Genomic DNA, 12,100 nt, shown 5'->3' on the forward strand with positions numbered 1-12,100 from the left:
GGCTCCATCTTCCCACCGGTACAGTCCCCAATCCACGGGGACCAAGGACTCCAGCATTGCTAAGGTGATGGAAACTGTCACCGTCAGATTGGTTCAGATTCATCATGCAATTAGAAAAGTGGTCACAGCCTTGAATGTAGACGCGGGTTTGCTTCTCAAATGACACCTTTTTTCTCCCGAGGGTCCCAGATAAGCTGCTGAAGGGATGTGTTAACCCTTTGAGGCCACTAGTGTGGCAGTAATGCACTAAATGGTCTCCAGAGTCCTAAAAATGGTGACTAATATGTGTCCTAAACACCCAAATTACTCCCTGGGAATGACTTAGACACATGAAATATATGACTCATTAACTAATCCCCACAAATACCTCCATAAGATCGAGGGATGCTAATTTGTCACGCTAAAGACAGCACAGTCAAATCTCAATTTGAACGCAATTAGGTGTGTGCCTGGGGTGGGGTGGGTAAGGAGGAGACTGCAATTTTCCAATTTATTGAAGATTCCAAATTATATAATAATTGTAAAAGAAAGACTCATATTTTATAAATAAAGAGATAAGTAAATAATAAGCAACCATCTGTATTACAATTCTATGTTCCCGCAGATCTATAAATAGCAAGAATGTGGGGCACCTGAGTGGCTCAGCCAGTTAAGCATCTGACTGGCTCAGATGGTCCTGGGGTCCTGGGATTGAGCTCTGAGTCGGACTCCCTGCCGAGCAGGGAGCCTGCTTCTTTCTTTCCCTCTGCCATTCTACCTGCTTGTGCATGCTCTCTAATAAATAAATAAAATTTTTAAATAAATTAATAGCAAGAATGAAAGACCGAGTACTCTGTTTCAAAGTGTTCAGTAAGAATCATGACCTAGGTCTAAATCACTCAAGATTTCAAATTAACTCCAAAATAAATGAAGTTTTACCCTTTTTCGATTATTCTAAATGCTACCTGTTACTCTGTAGAATTTTAAATGATCTGAGCCTATATATGGCCTGCTCTCCTCCCTTATAAAGATCTTCAAAAGAAGAAAATTGGCCCAGGGGCCTTTCAATATTTTACCAATTTATTTCCTCATGGTGGGAGGAGATTCTACTTAGAATCTGACCTCGTGTCAGCTGTGGTGCCCATATGGAGAGTTGGGGTGTGGTAGGAGATGGTTGATGTTCTGAGCTGGTGAGTACCATTTCTTTCAGGTGTTTTATATTTACTGTATGGTCTGGGTCTTGTTTTCTCATCTACCACTGGTTCTTATGATGGTAAAGCACACTCTAGTTCCATTCAGTGTTGAGACTTGAGACTGAGCTGGCTTCAGGTCACTGAACGGAGGAGCCACCATGTGTCAGACTTGGTCCATCATCCCCTATAGTGCCCATAGCAGCTCTGCAACTGTGTGCTTTGCAGAGGACAAAACACAGAGACACGTGACAGCCAGGAAGCCCGCTAGCTAGAGGTCACCCCACACAGTCAGCAAGGACACTGGGCTTTTACTTCTGGTGCATAAGCAGCAAATCTAGCGTGACCCAACATCTAGTGCCTCATTGTTTGAGACTTGGATAAAATCATTGATAAGTATCAGCCCCAGACTTTCCCAAAAAATTCTGTTTACTTTGTCATTAAAAAAGGAAAAAAAAAGGCGGTGGCTGTCGTTACCCCTTTGACCATTTCACTATAGCCGGTAGGTATTCTAGTTTTCTTCCTCAGCCCCATAAAGAAAGCAAATATGCTGCCTAAGGAAATCAGGGCTAGGGAGGCTGGCCCCAAAGAGGGAGGCTGTGGGAAGCTATTTAAAACAAAAGAGTCAATTGGAGAAGGACTAACATTATATGGTCTCATTCATTCAGGGAATATAAAAAATAGTGAAAGGGCATTAAGGGGAAAGGAGAGAAAATGAGTGGGAAATATCAGTGAGGGTGACGGAACATGAGAGACTCCTAACTCTGGGAAACGAACAAGGGGTAGTGGGAAGGGAGGTGGGCGGGGGGATGGGGTGACTGGGTGCTGGGCACTGAGGGGGGCACCTGACCTGGATGATATGCTATATGCTGGCAAACTGAACTCTAATAAAAAATATATTAAATAAATAATCAATCAATCAAAAGAGAACTGTGAAAGGGAGCCTACGTCCAGAGAATCTTCTCTCTGACCACGATTCTCAGCTGTGCCCTCCACCCAAGCCCAGCCCAGGAGAGCAGGAAAGAGGAAAGTCAGTCCCCAAGCTTGAGAGAGCATTGTCCCCATGCCAACCACCTCTCTTGCCACCTGCCTGGTAAATGGAGGCGTGACTTAAAAACCCTCTTTTCAAGGCACAACACCTTACCCACATTTCTGGCTTCCTTCTGGAGCCCAGAAATATCTCTCTTTTTCAAGATTTTATTTATTTATTCACGACAGACACACAGAGAGAGGCAGAGACATAGGAAGGAGAAGCAGGCTCCCTATGGGGAGCCCAACGTGGGACTTGATCTCAGGGTCCTGGGATCACAACCTGAGCCAAAGGCAAACACTCAACCACTGAGCCAGAAATATTTCTAAAGAAAAAAAATACAGACCATCCTACCAATTGAACCCAAATCCCCAGCTCAGTCTGTAGAAAAGGACTGGAAGCCCTCGGGCACTGGTCAGATGAGGTCCTCAACTGAATCTGACCTTCCCCCAGGGAAGCGGTCCCAGAAATGCAATTTACAATCGCACCTGTGGCTGGGATGGTGCAAACAGACCCTGAAACTATTTCATAAGCTCAGATGAGGTGCTTATTCCATAGAAAGCCTATGTCTGTACGTTGGCCACTCAACCTTGTCTCTATGAGTAGTTTTCTCTTTTCCCCAGCTCATGAGGTGTTCCCTTCCATCTGCATAAGGGTGTCTGTCTCTGGGTACAACACCTCCCTGCCTCTCTTGGCTGTTCTTTTTAAAAAGATTTTATTTATTTATTTATTTATTTATTTATTTATTTATTTATTTATTTATTTATTTATTTATTTATTTATTTATAGTGAGCAGTGGGGTGGGGGGAGGCAGAGGGAGAAGGAGAGAGAAAATCTCAAGCAGACACCACACCGAGTGCGGAGCCCGACACAAGGCTCAATCTCATGACCCTGAGATCATGACCTGAGCTGAAACCAAGAGTCAGAGCATCAACCCACTAAGCCACCCAGATGCTCCTGCCTCTCTTTGCTTTTTACCCTTTGTATCTTTCCCCCTCCCCTTTACGTCTGTCCAAATGAAGGACATGAACAAGACTACTTCACTGCTATTTGCTGTAAAATGTGCACCTGCTCCCTTTTCCGCCGTGACTCAGCCATAAAAGGACATGGCACCGCACATCTCTCAGCCCCGTCTTTACCTTTCATCCATCCTCCTACCACCTACCGTCTGTCTGTCTGTCTGCAGTAGTTTGCATGGTGGCCCCCTCCCCCAAATTCACTCAGATCTCAGGATCTGTGCCTTTACTTGGAATTGGGTCTTTGTGGAAGTAACTAGTTAAGGATTGAAATGAGGCCGTACTGGATTATGGTGGGCCCTTAATCTGATGGCTGGAGTCCTTATAATAAGAGGAGAGAACACAGAGAGACCCCAGAGAAGTCCTTGGGAAGGCAGAGACTAGAGGAAGCAGCCACAAGGCAAGGGGCTCCTACAGCCACTGGGATGTTGGAAGAGGAAAGGAAGGATTCCTCCCTAGAGTCTTCAGAAGCAGCACTGTCCCACCTTGGTCTGGGACTTCCAGCCTCTAAAACTATGAGAGAATACAATTTTGTTGTTTGGAGCCGCCTTGTTTGTGGTCATTTGTTCTGGCGGCTTTAGGAAACTGATACACTATCTGTCTATTATCAAACTACCATCCGCCTACCACCTTCATTGTTCCCACAGCCAGATTAACTGGTATCCCTGCTCTTTCCAGCTGTGATGCTTGACTCTGGCAGTTCAATCCTAGGCCTAGGGCCCAATCCCAGATTTTCTGATTCCAGTCAGATTCTGGTCTGGGGCATGGCTTAGGCATTGGTGGTTTTTTTTTTGTTTTTTTTTAAACCTCTCAAATGATCCTAATGTGTGGCCAAGGGTAAACATTCCCTCCGCCCAGCAAGGAAACTTTCTCCCTCCCCTGCCCCAAAAGCTCCAATGGCTGTCTGTCTTTGCCTACCAAACATCAAGAGGATAACAACCAACACTTCCTGCCTACGATTTTCCAAGTGCTTTTTAAAGCATCTGATTCTCAAAACACTGCGTGAGGTTGAGAATTGCGACTGGGCGGTCCTGTTACCCCGAGTTACCTGGCCATAGGTCCCGTAGGGAAGATGAGCCCCCTCCCGCACCCCTTCCCACCCCCAGGCTTGAGATGTTTGCTGGAGCTCTAATAGCATGCAAGACCCACATGGTGGTGATCACAGCGGCCCCTGGCCAGTCTCTGTGGTGTGTGTGCTTGTTATCATGAGCTCCAACAATAGGGGAATCAGAGACCCCTGAAAGCCAACCATGCGGTGGGAGTAACCTCATTTTGCGGAGGTGGCCAAATGAAACAATCAGACATGCTAATGTACTATCTGACCCACGGGGTAACATTGTTGTGTGGGATGAGAAACTCATGTCCTTGGCCCTACTGCAGGATTCTATAGCAGCTCCTTGTCTCACTTAGCTTCTAAAACACACTTTTCAGCTACCAAAAACTTACTGGGTGTATTTGTTTCCAACTGCAGCTGAAGCAAATTACCACAAATTTAGCAGCTCCAAGCAACACAAATTTATTCTTTCTTTTCTATGCTCTAAAGTTCTGGAGGTCAGACATCTACAATGGGTCTGGGGGGCTGGTTCCTTCTGGAAGCTCCAGCAGAGAGTGTGATTCCTTGACTTTTCTACCTATTAGAGGCTGGCTTCCCTCTGTGGCTTGCAGCCCCTTCCTCCACCTCCAAAGCCGACAGTGGGATCTTCTTTCCTCTCTGACCTCTGCTTCTGTCCCTAAATTGCCTCTCTTATCTTCCTGCCTCCTTCTTACAAGGACCTTTGCCATAACATTGGACCCATCCAGATAATCCGGAGTGATTTCCTCCCCAAATCCTCAACTCAATCATATCTGCCAAACCTCTTACTATGTAAGGAAATATATCCTCAGGCTTCCTTTCCAGGTATTAGGATGTGAACATCTTTGGGGGTCTGTATTCAGCCTACCACACCAAGTAAAAGAGTATTTTTGAAATTTCCTGCTGGGTTGGATGTTCGCTTCAGATCATGGCCCTGCCCTTATCCATAAGTTATGAAGACCTTAGAATTTCAGCCTGAGCACATATCCTTCAGAAACGTCCTGTCCGTGACTGAGTATACAAAGTACTTCCTTTTCTGTGTTCACAGTTTGTCAGAAAGCATAAAGATGAATAGTACTCCTCTGACCATCTATAAATAGGTGGAAAAAAAAAAACCCTATCATGTTAAAAAAGAATTGTTTTGATGTCACAATTTGTCAAATGATGACATCTTGTGCTATTGCCCTGGCTGGGCAAAAGTAGCAGCAAATGGGCAGCAAATGGGCAGCAAACGGACACCAGGGCTGGCCCAAGAAGGGCACTGTGCATATTTCAGGGGACAAATGGCCGAGTAAAGAACATGAATGAGAATCCTCTGCTCCTGACTGGCTACCAACACCTGCCCCTGGCTCCTGCCTGCAAAGTAGTTCAGCAGGAAGGAGCACATGGACACCTCCCCCCCAGACTCAGCTACACTAGAACATGTGCTCCTGGTTTCCATGCATGCATCCTAAGTAGAGCCTCCGAGTCCTGGGGCGTTAGCGAGCAGAATCTTGCCTTCTTCTTGCAGTGGCACTTGGAAGTCCTCCGTAAAAAGGGCCAGCACCAGGGCACCTGGGTGGCTCAGTCGGTGAAGCATCTGCCTTTGGCTCAGGTCATGGACCCTGGGTCCTGGGATTGAGCCCTGTGTGGGGCTCCCTGCTCAGAGGGGAGTCTGCTTTTTCCTTAGCCCCTCCCCCTGCTCGTGTTCTCTCTAACAAATAAATAAAATCTTAAAAAAATAATAATAAAAGGAAAAGGGGGGGAAAAGGGTCAGCATCACATCTTCCCGAAGATTCTATCCTCTGAAGAGCAAGCAGAGGTACTGTGGAGGCCTTACCGCTTAGCCGACCTTGACCCAATTCAGACTGATGCCAATTCAGTCCTCTTGCCCATGACCTAAAACGTAGACTCCAATAATGCCTGCGCTTACGGGGCACAACTGATTTCTAGAGATATAATAGAGATAATCCCACACGGACTTCAGCCAGAGTTCAATCTACCATTGTCTGACGTTGATTCCAACTGATGCTTTTTTGAGAAAGCAGGAAGATTTTTACCAAAGGCATTTCCTTTAACTTAAGGAATACAGGCCGAATACTTCGTCCTGTTAATGATAAATCCCGCTATGGATTTATTACTTCTGTATTAATCTAACACCATCTTAAATTTGCTTGACATGTTCACCTTATCGAAACACTGTGAAATAAAGTTCTTCTAGCCCTTCGAATGCACCTACGTCGAGTGTGGCATCAAATGCCACCTGGATTCTTTGCGCTGCATCTAAGAATTTACTGAGAATCATGAAGATACTTCTGGTTAGAGATATGCTTGGTGCCCATTCACTAGTGGTTTCCACCAAAAATCTTGGGGTCTGGATAGGTCTTTTGGCCCAGAATTGTTTCCTGAACCTAGGGCTAGTCATGATAAACACCTTTATCATGTTCCCCTGAGACTGACATTTTCTCTAAGGAGCAGCCACTTTGCACATGTTAGCTGCTGTGAGGGACATAAGCATAAAAGGCATCTGTGTTCTCAAGGAGTCTGTAATCTAGCAAAAGAGCTCAAACTCTGAACAAAGAATTTCATATCTTTTAGCCTCGGGCTTCTCTTTTGGCAAAGGAGGAGATTAGAAGAGATCATTAATACTGGTACCCTGGGATCCCTGGGTGGCGCAGTGGTTTGGTGCCTGCCTTTGGCCCAGGGCGCGATCCTGGAGACCCGGCATTGAATCCCACATCGGGCTCCCGGTGCATGGGGCCTGCTTTTCCCTCTGCCTATGTCTCTGCCTCTCTCTCTCTCTCTCTGTGACTATCATAAATAAATAAATAAAAAATTTTAAAAAATACTGGTATCCCTGCCTTATAGTTTTTAAATTATTTTCATATTTTTCTTAATTCTGTCGTCCAACAACCTTACAAGGTAGGAGTTCCATTGGTGAGGAAATAAGATGTCAAGCTACTAAACTGAAGTTTTTTGTTTATTTTTTTAAAAGATTTTATTTATTCATTCATGAGAGACAGAGAGAGAGACACAGAGAGAGAGAGAGGCAGAGATATAGGCAGAGGGAGAAGCAGGCTCTCTCCAGGAGCCTGATGTAGGACTCGATCTCAGACCCTGGGATCAGGCCCTGAGTCAAAGGCAGATGCTCAACCGCTGAACCACCCAGGCACCCCTAGACTGAAGTTTAACAAGTGTTGGAGTCATCGACTTAACCCCTGGTGAGACAGTCTCCGAATCTCCCACCATGATACAAAAGACAGCAACCGGTCTATAGAACTGGATTCCACGATTCTGGATTGGAATCCGAACATTCTATTGATTCTGAGTGTTATATGTCTTTCCTGCAGTTATTTACGATAATGAATAGAAATCAGGCAAAAGCAGCTGCCATGCAAAATGATGAAGTTAATCTGTGGTTGACTACCAGGAACTAACTCAGCCATGTCTTTTCCAAGTCTGAACCTGTGTGGCCCAAAGAAGGCTCTGGAGCATTTTCTCCTTCCCACATATGTATATGGATTGTGTTAACTGTCCACAAGCCCTTCTGTGAAAGACAATTGAAGATTGTTTTTTGATGATTATAGATAACAGAGGGCTTGAGGAATCTGAGGGGCCTCTGTCTAACCTCTGTGAAGGTTTGATCCTGTCAGTGTTGGAAAGCCTGTCCTCATCTCTGTCATCCTCCCTGCACTGAAATGGTAGAAGGGCAGCGTCCTCTTCCTGCCTTGTTTCTGCAGGCCCCAGGTCTTTGGGTGTGGAGCAGAACTCCCAGCAGCAACAAAGCCTGGATCCTAGATGCTTCTCTGCCCAGGGAACAGCTCTGGCACTAGTCCAAAGGACTATCTGCTTGGTGAGGAGAAAAGAAGAAGTGTGGGTGGGCAGCAAAAGTGAGGTCAGCTTTCAGTGCAATCAACCATCTCTGCTGAGCTGGCTAGACTGTGAGCTGCGGAATATTTATTGCAGGGAGATGTCCATAACGGGAGACATTCAGTCTGGCCAGACCCAGATCACCCAGCCCAGGGCATCAGGATGACACAGTCACAACACAGGGATGCTGATCCACAGCCGGGCACCAAATCTCTTTATCCCAGACAGATTCCCTTTGATCCCTTTATCAATCAGGGGGAAAGGCATGAATTAGTCTGTTCTGGAGCTGGAGAGGAGGAATCAAATTTACCCAGGAATATCTCAAGTCCGTAGCTTGGGTGAATCATCTTTAGACCACATCTGCCCCCGCTTGCCCACAGGCTGGACTGAAAGCCCTTCCGTGTGCTCTCAGAGCAAGCTGGGCATCTCTCACCACCTCTGCATTCACCTCACTGGCTGATACTGAGTGGTTCACCTGCCTCATCCCCGGGGCCACAGGACCTGAAGCTGCCTCTCCAGCCCAAGGCAGGAGCCCCCAGCCACCCAGCAGAGTATCTGGCACTTGGTTAGAGCTTCCAAAACATTTGTTATTGTACAGGAGCTTCTTCTCATCAAAGACGAGGAGGAGCAGAAAGAATCACAGCACAAAAAAAAGAGATGTACGCATCATCCTTCAACTTGCTCTCCAGCAGCACCTTCCCCACCCTCCATGCCACCCCCCTCGCCCAAACAAACTTTGCTAACACTTCGACTATTCTATACAAAAACACCAGTTCCAAAACACCAGTTCTGTCCCTGCTCATTAGTGCTGTATAGCAGCTGAGTCGTCCAACTAGCACCTGATATATGTTACAAGTGCTTTGGGGCCCAGGAAGGCGAAACATGAGTTGTCTGTGTAACATGAGTATGTGGCTCGCACAACCCAGGATGTGTTGAAAATACGACCCGGGTAGAAGAATGTGCACTGGAGCATTTTATTTATAGTAGCGAAAACCTAAACTCTAGTAATTGGTGCTTGGTTATATAAATTAGGCCATACTCCTATAATGGATCATATTTATATAATGGTGCATTAGGCTACCATTGAGGGTCATATTTTAGAAACATATATAATGGCATGGGGAAAATGTACCCAGTATATTAGGCGAAAAGCAGATGACAGGATTAAACCTCATCACAATTTCATAAATTGTGTTCGTATAAAATACCAGAGGACATACACCCGACTGTTCCATAGTCTATTTCCGAGTGATGTTGGTTTTTAAAATCTTATTTCTACTTTTTTGTATATTTTGTGTGTTATTTTACAGTAAACATAATACTTTTTATAGTTTTCAAAATAATATATTCAAAATCTCAAACAGAAAAGGCATGTGATTCAGCAAGGGAAACAGGCAATTGTGTTCAGGCCCTGGATGGTTACACTCAAGCATTAGACTACAAAGCCCTGTCCAGGGTGCCACTGGCTGGTCATCAGATTTATGTTCACGAACCAGAACATTCCAGCCAAAAGTAAAATGGCAGGTAAGCCCCTGTAGGTCATATAGTAATGGTTTTCTTTGGTGTGCTGTGCCTGAAAGGAGCCGGATCTGGGAAAGATGTTGATAGCAGATGGCTCCGGGGTACGGTGGTCAGGACTGAAGCAGCTGTGGGAGGGAGCAGGGGCCCTGGCTCTGTCACCCACTGTGTGGCACAAGTCCTTTGATTTCTCCATCTATAAGAGGAAGATCTAACATCTGTCCTGCCTGCTCACAGGCCTATTGGGAGATGAAATAAAAAGATGCACACTATTATTTTGTAAACTCCAAAGCACCCAGTAAATGGAAGCTGGGCAATCCAAGAATGTTAACTTCTTCAGATAAGGATCCATGCTCTCCACTTACCTTCCAGATATCAGGGAAGCCATCTACACTCAAGAAAAAGTCAGTAGGAAGTAGATCAGCCACACTTAATTCATTTTATGTTTCCCCATATCTTTGCCCCATGTAATGAAAACTATGCTGTGTTCACTGAACTTGCTTCCTTTTTCTTCTGGACACATGGACAGATTGACTTTCCCAGCCTCCCCTGCATGAAGCTGAGGTCAAATGCCTAGACTCTCACCACTGGAATGTGGAAGAAAGTTACCTATGCCCCTTCCAGGATGGGCCCCCCCATGAGGTTCTCCACAATCTCTCTCTTCCCTCATTTCTTGGCTGCTTGTGTGAGGTCTGGTGGCGGATTCCATGCCCCAAGGTGACTTGGAGGCAAGAGGAAGGCCATGCACCAAACACCCAATACAAAAGGGCCATGAGTAAAAAATACCCTGAGATCATTTGTTATACCAGTCAGCCTCTCTGATACATTCTATGACCATGGCCACCTCTCTATTCCACAGCAACTGTCAATGCTTTCTGCTGCTTCCCACGTGACTGATGCAGGGTACATAGACACATTTGTTAAACCCAACTCTAATAAGAACATCTAATGGAACATTCACCCAAGAAAAATTAAGACCATTGTTTTTTGATTCCTTGGAAGATTTAGGACCTGCTCTCTTATTTCTTTAGAAGACACTTTTGGCAACCTCATTCCAACCATATTTAAAATGAGTTGCAAATAGAAAAGGGTTAAGGTCCTCAGGGCAGGAGAGATTAGGAAGGGGGTCCACACTTCTTTTAGAAGGACTGACCAGTGGAAGCAGAGTGCTACTGTAGATCATCAGCCCTTTGGATATTTTACCTTTATTTAGGAATGGCCAGTGGGGCCACATGGAAACATCAGGCTCTAGGTTGGGGAGTTCCTCAAAAGAAAAGAGCCAAGGCAGGAAGTGCTGCCCATGTCTCTGTTTAGACTCCAACCAAACTTAATCTAACTTGTCCAGAGGCTACTTACCTGGTACGGGTACAGGGTGACACCGTTGGTTCTCGACAGGGACCAGGTGCCGTCCAGGTACTGGTGAGCCTGGATGGCCACCGAGTTGAGGATGTTCCCGTTGCTGGGACTGGTGGCCATCTGGAGGCTGACCTTGGCCTGGTGGGTTGGGGACCCACTCTTCTTCTCTGCCCCACTGCTAACCCCAAGGCTGTTGGGTTTGCTGCTATGCTTGTTGGTAACGAAAGCTGTATAGTTGGAGGAGGCATAGGAGGCAGGCACAAAGGCCCAATCCCTGGGCTGCTGGAGCCCACCCACATGCCGGGACCCCACCAAGGCGGGGATGTTGGAGAGTGGTGGGGGTGAGCCAGGGGAGCCATCATAATGCTCGCTGCCAGCCGCCTGTTCCAAGGTTAACACCATCTGGATGGCCTCCTGCTTCAGCTGGTTCAGGTGTGTGGCACAAATATCACAGCGGTTGTCCTTGTCATTCCATGCTTTCCGAATGGTGTTGGGGACCTGGAGCTTGTCATGAATCACAGCCGAGACAGCAGGGTCCTAGAGAACACACAAGCAAAAGAAAAAAAAATAGGAGAGCCTATAACTCAAGGCTGGTAAGTGCAATTCAGGTGTCTGGCTTATGAGTTAACCCCTGGATGTACCGAGCGTCTGTCTGCTAGACATCCAACAGAAATGAGCAGCCAGGCGGTCAGTACAGCCTCTAGCAGACAAGTGCATTCGATGAACCTAAGATTATTATGGGGGAGACATGAAGGAATAATCTTTAAAAAAGATTTCTAAGCATCCCCCACACCAGGATCATTCAATACGAACATTCCAGAGTCTTCTTGTATCCACTAAAGAACTACCACCATGGCTGTAACTCCCCAAGGTATTCGCACAGACACTAATGTCTGTGCAGGCAGAAGGGGCAAATGCGGTCATTCTGACCAGTGCAGTGGTCCTCTGGTTCCCCGTGACCCATGGGACACTGATAATTGATGGAGATTCTTGGTTTTTTAGGTTTTATTTATTTATTCATGAGAGACACAGACAGAAAGGCAGAGACCTAGAGGGAGAAGCAGGCTCCTGTGGGGAGCCCGATGTGGGA

The 12,100-nt window shown here is 46.1% G+C and overlaps 1 protein-coding gene across 1 annotated transcript in view; it reads right to left on the bottom strand.

Annotated features, from left to right (window-relative positions):
• KIF26B (kinesin family member 26B) overlaps positions 1-12,100 on the bottom strand; it is a 446,195-nt gene that overhangs the window by 266,754 nt on the left and 167,341 nt on the right. Inside the window, exon 3 of the mRNA XM_072732821.1 lies at positions 11,011-11,547. Within this exon, the coding sequence (XP_072588922.1) occupies positions 11,011-11,547 (537 nt within the window). The remainder of the gene's footprint in view (positions 1-11,010; positions 11,548-12,100) is intronic.

This window comes from Vulpes vulpes, chromosome 13, assembly GCF_048418805.1.
Source record: "Vulpes vulpes isolate BD-2025 chromosome 13, VulVul3, whole genome shotgun sequence".
In the NCBI taxonomy this organism is placed as follows: Eukaryota; Metazoa; Chordata; class Mammalia; order Carnivora; family Canidae; genus Vulpes; species Vulpes vulpes.